The 17547-nt window shown below is 54.1% G+C and overlaps 3 protein-coding genes across 6 annotated transcripts in view; 2 read left to right on the top strand and 1 right to left on the bottom strand.

Moving 5' to 3' along the window:
* Prr36 (proline rich 36) overlaps positions 1 to 878 on the bottom strand; it is a gene marked incomplete in the record, with an annotated part of 5711 nt that extends 4833 nt beyond the window's left edge. Inside the window, 1 exon segment of the mRNA XM_005413148.2 lies at positions 1 to 878.
* Positions 879 to 8543: 7665 nt separating this feature from the next.
* On the top strand, positions 8544 to 16499 carry Lrrc8e (leucine rich repeat containing 8 family, member E). Of its 3 annotated transcripts, none has more exons than XM_005413147.2 (3): positions 8544 to 8638; positions 12018 to 12160; positions 13292 to 16499. In XM_005413147.2, exons 2-3 carry the CDS (start codon positions 12023 to 12025, stop codon positions 15539 to 15541), a joined length of 2388 nt encoding a protein of 795 aa, XP_005413204.1. In that variant the 5' UTR covers positions 8544 to 8638; positions 12018 to 12022; the 3' UTR covers positions 15542 to 16499. The 3 variants fall into 3 exon arrangements, with proteins under 3 accessions (XP_005413204.1, XP_005413203.1, XP_013364628.1); XM_005413146.2 differs by lacking the exon at positions 8544 to 8638 and adding an exon at positions 11386 to 11667; XM_013509174.1 differs by lacking the exon at positions 8544 to 8638 and adding an exon at positions 11684 to 11784.
* Positions 16500 to 17166: 667 nt separating this feature from the next.
* Positions 17167 to 17547, top strand: part of Map2k7 (mitogen-activated protein kinase kinase 7) — an 8961-nt gene continuing 8580 nt past the window's right edge. The window contains exon 1 of one of the 2 annotated variants that reach the window (XM_005413144.2): positions 17167 to 17516. In XM_005413144.2, coding sequence (XP_005413201.1) covers positions 17393 to 17516 — 124 coding nt within the window. In that variant the 5' untranslated portion in view covers positions 17167 to 17392. The remainder of the gene's footprint in view (positions 17517 to 17547) is intronic. The other variant, XM_005413145.2, reaches the window with a different exon arrangement.

Here is a 17547-nt window from a genome sequence, read left to right as displayed (position 1 = left end):
GCCCAGGGCGCGCGCTCGAGCCAGACGCGGGAGCGCGCGGAGGGGCCGGGGAGAGGCGCGCCGGAGGGAGGGGCGGCCTTGCCGCGGTTGGGGGTAGAGTAGGGGAGAGGCCGGTTTCCGAGGCTGCTCCTGACGAGCACAGAGACCCAAGCAGAGGGGCTTGGAGGGGCGATTCCTTAGAGACCCCCACCTCCCTCTACATATTCTCGTGCACCTGCTCCGACACCCTGCCCCCGCAGCCACCTGGAAACCAAGACCAGCCTGGACGCGGATTGGCTGAGCCCTGGCAACCAGAGGGCGGGGCCTCTTCGCCTCGGGCTCACCGACCAATCCAGCCCCTCTGGGCCCGGGGTCCTTGTCCCGGCCCTAGCGATTGTGGAAGCCAGGCCTCCCAAGGATGTCCGGGGGACTGTATCTTTCTCAGACCCCAAAGCTCTTCTAGGGCTCTAGGGAACCCCTGTTTCTGGGGCAGGGGATGGGGGGCAGTTGGGCTGCCGGAAGTATGCAGCCCTGGGGATTTGCGGGATGGGAGGCAGACCCCAGAGTTTTGAGAAGACAGAAAGAAGGGAGGGAGGAGAAGGAGGAAGAAAGAAGAAAAAGCACTACAGTGAGAGTTGACTCAGGCTTCGCGGAGCAGCGTCTCCATCTCCCACATGCTCCCAGCTGTCTGGAGGTCTGGTCTGCGCAGGCATCCCGGAGAGCCGGGATCTGTGGAGAAGCGACTGTGGGGTGGGGAAAGGCAGCAAAACGAGGACGTGAAGGAACGGGGATGGTCCTGTCTGAGACCCGCAGCCCACCCTGAGCAAGTGTGGAGCATCATTCATCTGTGGGGAACCCGGCCCAGGATCTTACAGAGGATTGCGGCACGGGATGAGTCAACCCAAAGCTCGAGACCAAGAGCTCTCTGAAGTAAAGGGGTTTATTGTGCCTTTACAGGTGTTAGCCAGAAAAAGGACCAGGTCCTGGGACACATTCCAGCAACTGCCGGAAGCAAGGATAGAGAGCACTGGAAATATGTCCCCTGGACCTAGAGCTAAGAATAGTTTTATTTAAAAACTTGGGGAAGGCAGGCATGGATGTTCTGAATTGAACTCACATGCCTACAGGTAAGGAGAGGAGGTAATGGAAGCCAGGAGTGCTTGGGAGTAGAGGTAGAGGGCAGCTGACAAGGAGCAGTAGTGGTTGCTTGAGGATCATTTGGATGGTGAGCAGCATACAGTGGCATCTAAGCGGTGGCTACAGGACCTGACTGAAGATTTTAAGCTGCTGTTGTTGTTGCTGTCGTGATGGTGGTGGTGGTGATAGGGTAGCATTATGTGGTTCAGGCTGGCTTTGAACTCACTATGTACCTGGCTTGAGTTTTAAGGCGATCCCCCTGCCTCAGCCTCCTCAGTGCTGGGTTACAGATCTGTGACACCACACTGGGTTTAAGGTTTCAACATACATTTTGGAATATGGTTTTTGTTGTTCTGGATTTAGCAGTTAACTAAGTAACTCCTGTATCTCTCCTCTCCTCCATCGTTGAGTCACTGTAATTAAATGAAGGACGTCTCTGAATTTTTCTCTTATCAGGGCTGCAGGGTCAAAAGCAGGAGCTGACCCCCTTATACCTGAAGGTCTGGACCTGTGGCCTCTGTCGACATAGTCCCCTCCATATACTGTGCTGCCTGCCACGAGGCCTCCTTGCTCCGGACGCAAAGCCACTCTCCACCCTTCCCAGACACGGCACACACAGAGCAATTCGTTTCCTCCTGGAACTCCAAGGGCTTCCTCACTGGAGTGTGACTCGGAGCAGGAGACTGAGCTTTCTCCACTCAAGACGTGTGCCCGCTTACGCTTCCAGAAATGGAAGAAGGAGGACCATGGCAGCCTCAGAACTGAATGCCCTGCTCTGGCCTTCCGACTGGATCACTCTAGGCCTGGCCTCCCACACAGACCCACTGGCTGTCACCTGTTCACGCCCCTTGTGGTACTGAAGCAGTCAGGGGCCACTCAAAATGGAATAAAACTGTCCGACATTGGGAACGGGGCCCGGCAGGAACCATTCTTTTTCCCCTGCTTTCAGAGCCAAACCAAACGAGAACACAAATGGGGACCCAGGGCTGACACACAACCCAGAGTTAAAAATACAGTCGCTACAAACACATCCCACTTTCATCCTACACTGCCTAGGAGCCAAGCCAGGATCAGCCTCCTAAAAGCGTGCCTCTGCCTAGGAGTCCACGCTGAGGGGTGAGCTGCCTGCAGCAGAGCCGACACTGACCAGACGCCCTCTCCGAGTCTGAATCCTTTATTTACATGGAGGACCCGGGTGGGAACTTTTGGCAGGAGCATTTTCTATTTAGCTATCTCTTGCCTTTTGTTTGAAAAATGCTGGCCTGAGCTGCCCTTTGTCAGTGCTAGGACTCCCTCTGGCTGGAGCAAGAGTCCCATTAAAGCCTTTTCTGTGCCTATGTTTCCCCTGGGTAGACCCAGGAACTCAGGTCTGCTGAGAGTCTGACAGCTTCGTGGCCTCCCTGCCTGCCTGTTCATCCACCCTCCCACCTCTTCCTGTCCTATCCACTGGATGGCGGGGGGGTTGTGGGGAGGGCTGACCTCTTGCCTTCTGATTATGGTGGAAGGGGTTCTCCAAGGCTGTACTGAACCCACCCTGTATTTAACTAGGACCTGGCCCCTGCCTGCTTCTAAGATCACTCTCCAAATGTCCACCAACAGGGGTGCAAAGCCAGGTGAGGTGGCATATGCCTGTAGTCCCAGCTACTCAGAAGCTCCTTGTGGTATCTTGCTGATACAGCAAGCTGACTTGAGCCTAAAGGTTGCAGGCCACCCCGGGCAATACAAAGACCGCATCTCAAACAAAATAGGGCTAGACAACACAAATGAACGATATTTTTCAGCGGAACAAAACTCAGCAATAAAAAGAAACAGAATACTCACACACTCAAAATAACGCTAGCCCTCCTAGGCTCAGCATTACAGGGATGGCATCAGAACCTCCAAATATGATATAGAGATATTACATTTCCCAACCTGTTAGATGTCTGATATACCCAGTTTGTGTTCTCTAAAAACTGAAGGTTAAGAGTAGGAAATACTTACTGAAAGATAGAAAGAAATCTCCTGTCAGAGGAACAGGAAGGGTCCGGAATGGGTAGGCAGGGATCCCACTCTATAGGGAAATTTTATAGAGCAATACCTACCCGGGTACAATGTGAGTTACAACTACGATCAACCAATAACATTGTAAGTATAGCTTCTTAAGTAATATTGATTCAGTAGAGAAGTAAGCCACACAGCCAGCAGGCATGGAAAAATCAAAGAAATTCTCAGGTAGGTGAGGGATCTGGGGTCTTGGTTGCCCACTGAGGTGACAGATGCCTATCCAGACCAGGTGTTATCACTTAGCTCACCCCCACAGTGTATGTAGGTCTGGTTCTTTCGTTGTTATCTCGAGGCCTGAGATCCATCTGATGTGTCTCTGGCCACAGCTGTAGTGGGTTTTCACCTTTTGTCTTGACTCCCTTGAAGGCCCAGCCCTGTCTGGCTGCAATCTTTCTACCCAATTTAGTTGTCTATAATAGTACAATACTTGTGTAGCATGCTCAAGGCCTTCAGTTTTATCCCAAATACTGCCATGTATGTATTTTCTTTCTCGTCTCTGTGACAAAATATTCAATACCCAATGTTAAAGGGGGAAAGGTTTATTTAGCTCACAGTTTATAGAGGTTTCAGTCCATAATCCACTGGCATTAAGGTTGGCTCATGACAAAGGGGCAACTGTTCATGCAGCAGAACATAGCAAAAGCAACATGAGAGAGAGGAAGGGTACAAACCTCTTTCTGTCCTTTACATTGTATGAGGACGTACATTTTACATGTACATTACATGTACCGCCTAGGGCGGATGTAACACTCACACCCATAATCCCAGCTTTGGACCATGAATCAGTCACAGATTCTAGATTCAGTCACCTCTGAAAAGTCCATCCCCATGACTGCATGAGGCTTTAGGGGGACATCCAGACACAAACTATAATAATATTAAATATAAAATTTTGCCCAGGAATGGTGGCACACCTATAATCCAAGCACTTGGGAGGGTGATGCAGGAGGATTGTAAGTTTAAGAACAGCTTGGGCTATATAACAAGTTCGAGGCCAGCCTGGGCTACAAAGTGAGTTCAAGGCCAGCCTCAACTGCATAACAAAATCCTGCCTTAAAAAAAAAAGACCAAAAAAATGCTAAACACAAGAAAGTACACATAAAATATGCACTATATAGTTCCACTAATACAAAATTATAGGAAACAGAAGCTGACCTACAGTGGCAGAAAGCAAATGAGTACTTGCTTGGGGCTGGTGGGGAAAGGAGAGTGAATGAACCACCCAGTATAACCACTCAGGTTCCTGAATATCAGAAACTATGAGATAATAAATGCTTGCTGTTCTAAGCTGCTAAGTTTCAGGACAATTTGTTACTCAGCAATAAGTTTCTGAACCTCACAGACACAAAATCTTAGAAGCAGGGTATTAATAAGTATTAGTGGTGGGTCTGGTGGCACACAAATGTAATCCTAGCACTCAGGAGGCTGAGGCAGGAGGATGTTTGCAAGTGTGAGACCAGCCTGAGCTATAAAGTGAGCTCAAGACCAGCCTAAACTGTATAGGGAGATCCTGTCTCAAAAAGACACACACACAAAAAGTGTTAGTGATAATGTGGAAAATTAGAACTTTTGTGGAGTGTTGATGGGAATGCAAAATGGTATGGCCATTTTGGAAGACACTGCAGCAGTTCCTCAAGAAAATTAAACAGAATTACCATAGGATTTTGATTTATAACTAAGATAGAATTGGGTACCAGGAGTGGGGTCACTGTTGTGACTATACCTAACTATGTGGTTCAAGCACCTTTGGAAATGGCTTGTGGGTAGAGTTTGGAAAGGTTTGGAGATTTTTGCTGAAAAAAAAAAACAAAAAAAAAAACAGAGCTAGAATGTTTTAGGCTGTATTGTATGGGAGATTCTGGTCAGAGCTTCTACCAGAAGGCTGATAGAAATCCTGCTTGTAAAGATCAGGCATGGAAGGTTTCTGCTGGGAAGAAGGACTGCATTGGCTGTTGGATTCCAGACAATGTGTGTTATATCTTGGCAAAAAGTTTATCTGCATTTTGTTCATGTCCAAAGACTTTGCCTGAGACTGAGATTAAGGATGGCAGACTAATTGATCTGGCAGAAGAAATTTAAAGGCAATCTACTGTTGAAGCTGTGGCATGGCTGCTATTGGGGACTTTTAGCCAGATTTATGTTGAGAATCAAGAGCAGAGTCCAGCAGAATGATTTAAAATGTTTTGAGTTTGCCAGAAAGGAAGCTTCAGTAAAGCTGTGGACTTCAAAGATAGAGCAGATGAGAGTTTGCTGAGGAAGAATAGGACAATAGAAAAGATGGCCTGTGGGTATCACAAGAAGCAGCAGGATTCCACCCTCTGCAGCCTCAGCCCCTACAGCCGAACAAGAAGCCTGGCTACTTCTCCAGCCAGCAGCAGTCTTGGCATCATCTATGTGCCACTAGTTTTAGGTGCATGGAGAATGGAAGAATTTCAGGTTCAGAAAAACTTCTACCCAGATTTCAGAGGAAGGCCTGGAAGGCAGGGCAGTGTGTGAATCTGTGAATGTGAAGCCAAAGGTGCAGTGGAGACTCCAGAAGTTTGGAGAAGCCAAGAACATGGATCATCTGAGGAAAACTACAAGGAGGGAGCGAGCAGCGTGGTCCCAAGAGGGAAGCCATGGGAGTTACAACCGCCAGCAGTGCTGCAGGGGTGGTGCCACCCAAGCCCTTGGGAGTTCACATCTTGCTACAGATTGCCTCAGAGGCTACACATGGAACTACAGGGTTTAATGTTTGCCCTGCTGGATTTTGGATTTGCTTCGGTCCCAATCCTTTGCATCCCCATGTGTAACTTTTGGAATGGAAATGTCTATCTTGTGCCACTGAATGTTGGAAGTGTTTAATTTTCTTTTCATTTGTACAGGAGCTCACGGCTAAGAGTTTGCCTTACATCTCAGAGGAGATTTGGGACATGGACATTTCAACAATACTGAAACTGTTAGGACTTTGGCAACTCTTAGAGATGGACTAAATGTCTTTTGCATAAAAGAATGCACTTGAGTCTTGCGGGGGCCAGGGGCAGAATATTATGGTTTGTGTCTAGATGTCCCCCTACAAAGCCTCATGCAGTCATGGGGGGCTGGCTTTTCAGAGGTGGCTGCATCTAGAGTTTGTGATTGTTTCATGGTCCACTGCTGGGATTAAGAGTGTGAGTATTACACCTGCCCTAGGGTGGGTAGCCTGGATACAATATAAGGGGTAGAAAGAGGCTTGCCTCTCACTTCCTTGCTTTTGCTGTCTGCCATGCCATGAACTGTTCTCTGTCATGTGCCACTCTGCCTTGGAGGCAGCTGATTATGGACTGAAACCTCCACAAACTGTGAGCTAAATAAACCTCCTCCCAACCTTGGGTGTTGGGTACTTAGTCCCAGCAACAAGAAAAGCAACTAAAACACCCCCGCAAGACACTCCTCCTATCCCCATACTAGAAGCACCCACATGCACGGCATAGCACCCCTTCTCCAGAACAGGCTCTGACAGTGACAGCCAGGCTAGTAGATAACAGTTCCTCCACACCCCTCGGGTGGGACAGTTGGAAGGTATCCCTTTCATCAGCTCCCAGAGATCCCCAGTAGAATGCAGCCCAGACCGCCCACAGCACTAACCTGTTCCTTCACTTTCATTAACAATAAACTGCCTTCTTTCTCCTCCTCCCAGTATCGCTTCCTCCTTCCCTCCCTGGTGCCTCCCAGGTTCACCTGCACCCAATTTCTCCTCTTGGGCCTGACTTCTGAGAAGCCCAAGCCCAGATGGCACCCACGGACCACCCATCCACGCTTCACTGACCGTCTGCTGTGTGCCAAGCACTCCTTCCAAGGGCTCGCAATCCCAGATACCAAAAAAGGCAGGTGACAGGGGCTCTGATAGCCTCCTGACTCCGATTCCTGCACTAGTAGCAGGGACGGGTATCAGCATGCTCCATTCAGGATATGATTGCAAATAAACCGCCAGGGCACGCATGGATCCCTGGGACCCACTGGGAAGAGAAAAGAAAAAAGAAATGCCTCCTCCTAAAAGGGGTCCCCCAGAAGCCCTGTTTGCTGGCTACCGCCCAGATTTGTTGTATGCACAGCACTTGTCCCAAATTGACACCATTCTGGTCCTTCTTTTGTCTGTGGGACTGATGTCTGTGTAAAACAGAAACTCTAAGGCTGAGGGAGTGGCTCGAGGGCACAGCACTTGCCTAGCGTGTTGGATTCCCAGCACTAAAAGGAAACAAAACTACACATACACAAAGTATTATATACACTCAAGGAAAATTCTGGAATGCTTAGCACTCTGGAGAGGCTGAGGCAGGAGGATCACCTCCAGTTTGTTTTTTTTTTTTTTTTTTGGTTTTTCTCCGGTACCGGGAACCGAACTCACGACCTTGCGCTTGCCAGGCAGGGGCTTTGCCGCTGAGCTAAATCCCCAGCCCCCATCACCTCCAGTTTGAGGCCAGCCTGGGCTACACAGTGAGTTCAAAGCCAGCCTGAACTACATAGTGAGACACTGTCTCAGAAAAAAAAAAAAGATCAACAATTGGAAAGTTTGTCTTTGGATTGCCTACAGGAGGAATCCTGTGTCTAGTCTTACAGCTGGGGACAGATTCTTTTTCCCAGGATGGGGCGGGTTAGCATTCTCCTGTCTACTCCTTCCATTAGAGAGGGATTTTCAGAGTAGAGGAGAGTTCAAACCTAAGCAGAGGGGTAGTGGCACACACCTGTAATCCCAACCCTTTGGGAGGCTAAGGCAGGAGGATCGGCAGTTAGAGTCCTGCCTGTGCAATTTATCAAGACTTTATCTCTAAATAAAAAAGAAAAAGGACTGGGGATATAGCTCATGGGGAAGGCCCTGGGTTCAATCCTCAGTACCATAAAAACTTTTTAAACAGTTCAAACCAAATTGCCTACAGGTGTGAGTGAACGCTTTGCAGCTCTGTGATCCACTCAGGCCTCCCTAGGTGAGGGCCACCCAGATCTGAAAGCAGCTTGCCCCGGGGCAGGCCGGTGGGGACACTCAGGCCAGCACTCCACTGGGCCCGAAAGGCCGGCACAGGAAAGGGGAAGCCCTTGCCGCTCCCTGCTTGAGATCCTGGTCACCTGTTTCTTGACTGGGCTTGGAGACCACGTGGCGGTGCCTTAGGGAGTAGAAGGAGCCCTTCCACCCGTTCCTGACGCTGCTCAAAGCCTGCCCTGAGGCTTTGGGAGCCCCACACCTCCAGCTCGTCCATGTCCCCCCCCCTCAGGCTCACGGCACTGCAGACTGTCTAAGGCCCCTGCCTGCGCTCCAGGAGGAGGGGGTGTTTCCACCTGGGAGCTCGGCAGTGGGGCGGGGCTGGGTGTCCCAGCAGTAGGGGCGGAGCGGCTCTGGGATCCCGCTCCACCCATCCTGAGTCACCCTCTCTGTCCGCCACCCGCCCTGGAGCTCTTCAGGAGTCCTGGCCACTCCATACCCAGGGACACAGGAGGTTGGCCCAAGGTCCTCCCCACAGCGGTGAGTAGGGGCTCCTCACTCTCGGGGACGGGATGGCCAGGTGGGAGGTCTGGCTGGAGCCAGATATGGCCCAGGTGAGGATGGCTCAGGTGCGGCCGGCACGTGCCCTGGGCGGCTGTCCCAGACACGCAGGAGCTGGGGGTGGGGACGGGTGCGCAAACAGGCCCAGCCCAAGGGGCACCTGTGCTGGGGGAGAGAGGACAGGCAACAGGCAGAGGTCAATGCGGGGCATCCTGACCTCACTGCCCCGTCCTGGGCTGGGAAAACAGCACCAGCTCCTGGCGGTGAGCACCTCAAACCCCAGAGCCCCACCACTTGGAATCCTTTCCACCTGCCCGCTGAGGTTTGCGAACTTCTAGACTCCCAAGTTCAGGCGGGGGCAGCTTGGAAAAGTGCCAGCCTGACTCAGATCTGTGACTCAGGGGTCATCCTCCCCTGCCCCAGGCATCAGTTTCCCAGTTGTGGAAAAAGCAGGGCTTGGACTTTGGGTTCTTTGAGGCTGAAAAACTTGGCCATTTCTTGCTGCACTTTTAGCACGCAGGCTGTGGGTGGGTGAGGGGCTGTGCGTGAGGACAGGACTGGGTGAGCAGCACCCGGCGCCTCCACCTGAGCAGAAACTGGTCCACCATGTTTTGGGAGGCAAACAGCTTGAGACCAGGCTGAGAGAAAAGTGGGGGGGAAGCGCGGATGGGTGGGCACGGGGTACTAGGTTAACAGGACCCCGAGCAGGGCCTTCTGGAGCACCCCTCCCAAGTTCTTTCTGCAAAGACAGCACACTTCAAGCACACCTCAAACCTAGCCCTCAGGAGGAGACTGAGGCAGGAGGATCAGCATGCGTTCAAGGCCAGTCTGGGCTACAGAGTGAGCTCAAGGTCAGGCCAAACTATGTAGTGAAATCCTGTCTCAAAAAGACAAAAAACGAATAAAAGAAAAGATGCCGTAGAGGTGAGGGGAGCTTTTCCAGCCCAGACCAGAGTGGACGGCATCAGACAGAGCGGAAGTGAAGGTTAGACAGTCCAGGCGCACAACCTTGTAACTGCACAACCTTGCATAAGTGATGCTTGTCCCCCCAAGTCTGGAAAACAAGCGTCCCAATGCCCAAGCTCCCAAAGTTAGGGCAAAACGTCGCAGGGAGAACGCCAGGCGCCGCCCAATTTTGCAAGCCCCTTTCTCAGAGCCCTGCCACCAGCTCTGCTCAGACGCGGGGTAGGGGGCGGCATCGCGTCGGGGGAAGTCTAATGGCAGGTTTGGAATATCACGTCTGAGTCATGGGGACAGTAATGACAGGCCCCCTCCTCCCCCTCCACTTCCGTGTGTGTGTGTGGGCGCGCGCGTACACCTTGTCCCCTGGAAGCCTCAGGGCTGTCTGCGTGGGACTCTAAGGGTCTCTGTCCTCTTGCCTGTGACTGCATCCCTGGGACAGTGCAGGGGCGCGGTGAGGTTACACCATCATGAGACGGGTCTGAAGAAGTTGCTCCCTGCCTGTCTGTGTGATGTTTTTGCTGCCCCTGACACTGCTCTTTTTTCTTTTTTCTTTTGGGAGGAGGATGCTGGGGCTTCAACCCAGAGCCTCCTGCATGCTGGGCGAGCACTGTACTACGGAGCCACATCCCCAGCCCTTTTAAAGACAGTGTCTCAAACTGCCTTAGACTTGGGATCCTCCTGCCTCAGCCTCCTGAATAGCTGAGCTCACAGGGGTGCACCACTGCACGCACACCAGCTTATTGTTCTGAGGTTAAAACAACTAAGCAGCGTCCCTTGAAAGTTACAGGAATGTTCAGTGGGCCCGAAAGGATTCCTCAAGGCCGCCCTGGGGGGCTGGGACTCAAAGCAGTTGTTACCGCTCTCGGGCTCTGGGCCTTCCCTTGGCCCCATGCGTTTGTGCTTTGCACCCTCGTGCGTGCTCCCAAGTGCCCCGCCCCCGGATCCGTTTTGGTGGTTGTCAGGTGGGTCCATTCCCTGAGCAGCCCCAGGCTTTTCCCACCAGATTAGACACTGACCAGGAGGCCCAGCTCATCCTTACTCGGCTTTTTGAGTAGCGCGGGGAGTATCAGTGAGCAGGGGGCGGTGGGGATCACGAAGGGATGCTGGATTCTGGGTGCCCCCTTGCCTGCAGACCCCCCATATTGAGATCACACCTTGAGGGGCACGGTTATGTGGGCTGCCAGGCTCAGCCTGCTGGGCAAGCCCTGTGCCTGCGGGACGGCCTCCACGCCTACCTGGTCTGCACTCAGGAGTCCCCCACACATCTCTGGGGACAGATTCAGAGACACAAGTGTCGGTGCAGTTGGCTGAGGTGTGGGACAGAAGGCTGGGGCGTCCCTGCTCTTCTCTGGGAGATGCACAGGCGGCCACAGGGTCCCAGCCTGTGCCCGGTGACCACGGTGCAGCCAGGAGGCTCCGAGAAATCTGCTTAAGAGACAAGGGCTGTGGGTGGGAGAGCCTGCGTGCCAGCAGGGGTGGGCTGCCTAGGGACCCCCCACTCTTTCCTCCAGCCTGAACAAGTGGCTGCTGCCTCAGAAGCTGACGTCCTTTCCCGGTGTGACTTGGGCCTGGCCAGTCTGTATCTGCAATAATGATACCTTGGTCAAAAAGGAAACCAGGGACAGACAGTGGGCCGCAGCCCAGGAGTCTGGCAGCCCAGCAGGTGTCAGCCGGCTGTAGGTGTCACTCAGAGAGGTTTCCTTTTGCAGATCCTCCGCCCTTCACATTCCGACACTCCTCTGCCTCTCAGAGCCCAGGTCTCTGTGGACCTCAGATTCTGGCCTGCAGAACCCTCCTTTGGAAACTCAGGCGTCCTGGTCACACCCCCCAGAGCTGCTAGCCCTCGGCATGGCCACTCCCTAAGCCCTGGGGCCCGGGGAACCAAAGCATAGCCAGGCTCCAGCCGGCTTTTCCGGTTGGAGGTTGGAGGTGGTGCCCAGAGCGCCCTGGAGGGGGTGGGAGGCCCACGCCCCGGAAGTCCCGAGCCCTGGGACACGCTCTGGTCCCGTGGTGTGAGAGCTGGGACAGGTTCGGGATACCTTGGAGTAGGTGTTTGGGGGCTCCTGGTGATGCGGGGGAGGGGAGATGCCTGGATTTTGGAAGAAGGCCACACGGGAAGCTGGGGACGGAGGGCTGTGATGCCTCTCGTGAGCTCCAAGCAGGTGGGCAGGCAGGTTGGGGCAGGGGTTTGACGCGCAGGAGAGGCAGCGAGGTCTGGAGAGGTGAGGTCCGGAATGGGCCGGGCAGACAAAGCCCAAGCTAGGGAGGGAAGGGGGACAAACCGTAGGTTCTGCCAGGTTGTGGCAGGGCCAAGAGTGGATTGGGATTCCCGGGGGAGAAACTGGCAGAGATTCCTCTTGATCTCTCTACATCCCCGTCTCTCTGCTTCCCACAGGCACGATGATCCCCGTGGCCGAGTTCAAGCAATTCACGGAACAGCAGCCTGCGTTCAAGGTGCTCAAACCCTGGTGGGACGTGCTGGCTGAGTACCTCACAGTGGCTATGCTCATGATCGGGGTCTTCGGCTGTACGCTGCAGGTGAGAGGCGGGGCTGTGGGGGCGGGGCCCACCTGGGGGAAGCCGGGAAGGAAGCCGCCAGGCAAAGACCCCAGGCCACTCCCAGCCCACTTCGGGCCCCTCACCTCCCCCACCACCGGCAGCAGCATCAGAGTCCTTCCTCCACAACGCTATGGTATTTCATACTTCTTTGCTTTTTTTTTTTTTTGGCTTTTTGAGACAGGGTCTCACTATGCAGTTCAGGCTGGCCTTGAGCTCACTTTGTAGCTCTGGCTGGTCTCAAACTCACAAGAATCCTCTTGCCTCAGCCTCCCGCATGCTGGGATTACAGGCATGCACCACCACAACTGGCCTGATTTTTTTTCCTTTTTCTTTCTTTCTTTTTTTTTTGTGCCTTCTTGGTGGTGCTGGGGATGGAACCCAGGCTCTGGTATTTGCTAGGCTTTTTATAATACTCCATCTTATCCCTGGAATCTAGAAAAGACCTCAGTTACTGAGGTGGTCCAGGGTGAGTGGCTTAAACACCAGAAATGATTGCAGTGTCCCGGACAGGGTGGGATGCATCTGAGACCTGTTGGGAAGAGTCGTCCCAACCATTCTCCTACACTCGGACAGCTCCAGGTGTTCTGCGGCTTGCAGAGAGCATCCTCTTTATCTTCAAATCATCCTCCTGGATTGAAACCAAGGGTGCTCTACCACCAAGCTACATCCTTTTTTTTTTTTTTTTTTTTTTTTTTTTTCATTTTTTACGTTGAAACAGGATCTCACTAAATTGCCCAGGCTAGCCTTGAACTTGTGATCCTCCTGCCTCAGCCTCCTCAATAGCTGGGACTACAGGTGTGCACCACCATTCCCGGTTTAAATGTCCACTTTCTATAAAGACACCCTTCTAGAGGGTTAGAGTCCACCCTAATGGCCTCACCTTGACCTGATTACTTCCATAAAGACCCTATTTTCAAATAAGGCCGTACTCACCAAGATTGGAGGTTGAGACTTCAACGTCTTTTGAGGGGGCAAAACTCCACCCAACTCCTTTTTTCAGACAAAGACTGATGCTACAAATCTTCCAAAGTCAGCCAGCTGGCAACTCTCAGGCTCAGGGTCTCCCAGCTCCCCAGCCCTCCCTGTTTACTGCCATTTCACCATCACCAGGTGACGCAGGACAAGATCATCTGTCTGCCCAGTCACGAACCCCGGGAGAACTTTTCAGAGGCCCCGTGCCAGCAGCTATTGCCTCGGGGGGTCACTGAGCGCATGGCAGGCCTCCGGGAGCTGAGCGGCCTCAAGAACAACTTGGACCTACAGCAGTACAGCTTTATTAACCAGCTCTGCTACGAGACGGCCCTGCACTGGTACGCCAAATACTTCCCCTACCTGGTTGTCATCCACACACTCATCTTCATGGTCTGCACCAGCTTCTGGTTCAAGTTCCCCGGCACCAGCTCCAAGATTGAACACTTCATCTCCATCCTGGGCAAGTGTTTCGACTCACCATGGACCACTCGGGCCTTGTCCGAGGTCTCTAGAGAGAACCACAAAGGCCCAGCCGCCGGGCGGGCCACGGTGATCGCAGTGGCTTCAGCAGGGACCGGGTCTGGCAAAGTAAGTGAGGGTGAGAAGGAGAAAGTGCTCGCAGAACCTGAGAAGGTGGTGACTGAGCCTCCAGCGGTCACCCTGCTGGACAAGAAGGAGGGCGAACAGGCCAAAGCCCTGTTTGAGAAGGTCAAGAAGTTCCGAGTGCATGTGGAAGAGGGGGACATCCTCTACACTATGTACATCCGGCAGACGGTGCTCAAAGTATGCAAGTTCTTGGCCATCCTGGTCTACAACCTGGTCTACGTGGAGAAGATCAGCTTCCTGGTGGCTTGCAAGGTGGAGACCTCTGAGGTCACCGGATATGCCAGTTTCTGCTGTAACCACACCAAGGCCCATCTCTTCTCCAAGCTGGCCTTCTGCTACATCTCCTTCGTGTGTGTCTACGGGATCACCTGCCTGTACACGCTCTACTGGCTGTTCCACCGGCCCCTCAAGGAGTACTCCTTCCGATCCGTGCGCGAGGAGACAGGCATGAACGACATCCCCGACGTCAGGAATGACTTCGCCTTCATGCTGCACCTCATCGATGAGTACGACTCGCTGTACTCCAAGCGCTTCGCTGTCTTCCTCTCTGAGGTCAGTGAAAGCCGCCTGAAGCAGCTCAACCTCAACCACGAGTGGACACCAGAGAAGCTGAGGCAGAAGCTGCAGCGCAACTCTCGGGGCCGGCTGGAGCTGGCGCTCTGCATGCTCCCCGGACTGCCTGACACCGTCTTCGAGCTCAGCGAGGTGGAGGCCCTCAGGCTAGAGGCCATCTGTGATATCGCCTTCCCCCCAGGGCTGTCACAGCTTGTGAACCTGCAGGAGCTCAGCTTGCTGCATTCGCCAGCCAGGCTGCCTTTCTCTTCCCAGATCTTCCTGCGGGACCGCCTGAAAGTGATCCGGGTCAAATGCGAGGAGCTCCGTGAGGTGCCCCTCTGGGTGTTTGGGCTTCGTGGCTTGGAGGAGCTGCACCTGGAGGGGCTTTTTCCTCCAGAGCTGGCTCGGGCTGCTTCCCTTGAGAGCCTCCGGGAGCTGAAGCAGCTCAAAGTGCTGTCCCTGCGCAGCAACGCCGGGAAGGTGCCGGCCAGCGTGACCGACGTGGCTGCGCACCTGCAGCGGCTCAGCCTGCACAACGATGGTGCGCGCCTGCTCGCCCTCAACAGCCTCAAGAAGCTGGCAGTCCTTCGGGAGCTGGAGCTGGTGGCCTGCGGGCTGGAGCGCATCCCCCACGCCATTTTCAGTCTAGGCGCGCTGCAAGAGCTTGACCTCAAAGACAACCACCTCCGGTCCATTGAGGAGATCCTCAGCTTCCAGCACTGCCGGAAGTTGGTCACGCTCAGGCTGTGGCACAACCAGATCGCCTATGTCCCAGAGCACGTGCGGAAGCTCCGGGGCCTTGAGCAGCTCTACCTGAGCCACAACAAGCTTGAGACCCTGCCCATGCAGCTCGGCCTGTGCTCCAGCCTCCGTCTGCTGGATGTATCCCACAATGGGCTGCATTCCCTGCCACCCGAGGTGGGCCTCCTCCAGAACTTGCAGCATCTGGCTCTCTCCTACAATGCCCTCGAAGCCTTGCCGGATGAGCTGTTCTTCTGCTGCAAGCTTCGGACATTGCTTCTGGGCTATAACCACCTCGGCCACCTCTCACCCCATGTGGCGGCCCTCAGGGCCCTCAGCCGCCTGGAGCTCAAGGGCAACAGGTTAGAGGCGCTGCCGGAAGAACTGGGCAACTGCCCGGGACTGAAGAAAGCGGGGCTGCTGGTGGAGGACACCCTTTATGCAGGGCTGCCTCCTGAAGTTCGGGACAGGATGGAAGAGGAATGAAGTCAGTGGGGAGCAGGTTGAAGAAAAGGACTTCGGATGCTTCCACCCCTGCCTTGCCAAGGGGCCCCACCCGGAGAGGAGGGGCAAATGTGTCAGCTTTGTGGGGTCCAGACTAGATCCTGAGACTGGTTTCTTTGGAGTGAGAGACAGGAAGTTGTGGATTTGCGGTGGAACCTATGTGGAAATATAAACCAGTCATAGAAGCCTTAGCTCAAAACCACACCTGTGTCTTTGGCTGGCTGGCCTGCCCTCCCTCTGGGCATTCCAGCTCCATTAGTGTCATGGATGGGAGCGGGAGCATATCCCAATGGGATCTCCAGCCCGCTGCCCCACCAACAAAGCAGCTTACATCTGTGGTCCTCTCCCAAGGAGGGGACACAGGCACAAAGGACCAGTTCCTACACCTCCATTCCCACTTGGATGCTATTTTCTTACTTATAAGTAGTTTGCTGCAGACACGTGTACTTGGATTTGGCTCTGCACCAAAATCCACTGAGGAGCCAGGACGGAATGAAACAACCCAGGCCCCACCCCTAAAAGACTGACTCAGGAGCTTTGGGTGGGGGCCAGGAACCAGCTTGTAAATAACCATGCCCCATAATTCTAATGCAGGTGGTCCTAGGACAGTATGATGGAAAGGGCTAGCCTCAAGAGTATGGGTACCTTAATGTCTAGATTCTGAGCCCCTTTCATGGCCTAGACTCAGAATCTGATGAAAGCTGGGCACCTCCTCCTTCGGCGAAATGTTCATACACGCAAAACTCTGCGCACAACCTGCAGGCAGTCCACAAGGGCTATTCATGGACTTCCTAAGGTTGGCCGACTCCAGGTTAAGAACACGTGTCTTGGAGACTACATTTTTCCCAAGACATGGAGAGCTGTTGTCTTTTGGACGTTCCCTGGGTGAGGGAGCGTAGAGCGTAGAGTGGGCGCACAATAAATAATAATTATAATCCGATCTCTTCTGCGCATGCCTATTGAACTCCCTAGTGAGACCCTGCCTCAAAAAAAAAAAGAAAAAATCTGCATTCCACGAGCTGCGCTCACATTCTGGGGGTGAGAGAGATGGAGATGCCGCGTCCTACGGTTCCACCCAGGTCTGGCTGGCACGCTGACCTTGACCTTGGCCTTAAAACTGAGGTCAGGGGTCCCCTTGCTGGATTGCCAGGGCCCTGCTTCCCGCCACGCCTCGGCCAGCTCAGCTTGCTGGGACTGGGTGAAACAGAAAGGGATTCCCACGGGTGCCCAATTATGGTGAGAAGGCGGCACCGCGCTGCCAGCGGGAGGTCAGGCAGCAATGAAATCGAACAGGAATTTTAATATAGCACTGTCCCAGGCATGGGAGGCAGTTTCTTTAGGGGAAGGCAGCCAGGGTGAAGCTATCCAGGAAGAGCGAGAGAAAACAGGTTGTACCGCGGTGGGGACTGCAGGTGACATGCGGCACAACAAACCGCGGGGGATGCACACGCGTAGTAGAAGGAACGCGCGTAACGGCGTCGCTCCGTCTGTACGCCTGCGCACCGCCACTCTCTAAGGCACGGTGCGTTTCCACGCAGCGCCCCTCTCTGGAGCGCTAGGACACTCACGCATGCGCACCACGGGGGTAGCGGTGGGCGGAGGCGTTGCACGTTGCCAACCGCGAGCTCTAGGTGGCGTCATCCCTCGGGCTGGCATGAAGCACGCACGCGCGGAGAGTCGCACGCGAACGGGGCGGGCGTGCGTCGTGGGCATGCGCCTTGCGGGACGAGACGGCGGCTCGGCGGGGTCATCCGAGCGCAGGCGCAGTGCGGTGTTTGTCTGCCGGACTGACGGGCGGTCCGGCGGTGCGCGGCGGCAGCGGCGGCGGGGAAGATGGCGGCGTCTTCCCTGGAGCAAAAGCTGTCCCGCCTGGAAGCAAAGCTGAAGCAGGAGAACCGTGAGGCCCGGCAGAGGATCGACCTCAACCTGGATATCAGCCCTCAGCGGCCCAGGCCCAGTAAGCACGGCGGCGTGGGGGAGGGGGCGGG

Source organism: Chinchilla lanigera, unplaced genomic scaffold, assembly GCF_000276665.1.
Source record: "Chinchilla lanigera isolate Chin_1 unplaced genomic scaffold, ChiLan1.0 scaffold00162, whole genome shotgun sequence".
NCBI lineage: Eukaryota > Metazoa > Chordata > Mammalia > Rodentia > Chinchillidae > Chinchilla > Chinchilla lanigera.
This window is presented reverse-complemented; position numbering and strand designations above follow the sequence as displayed.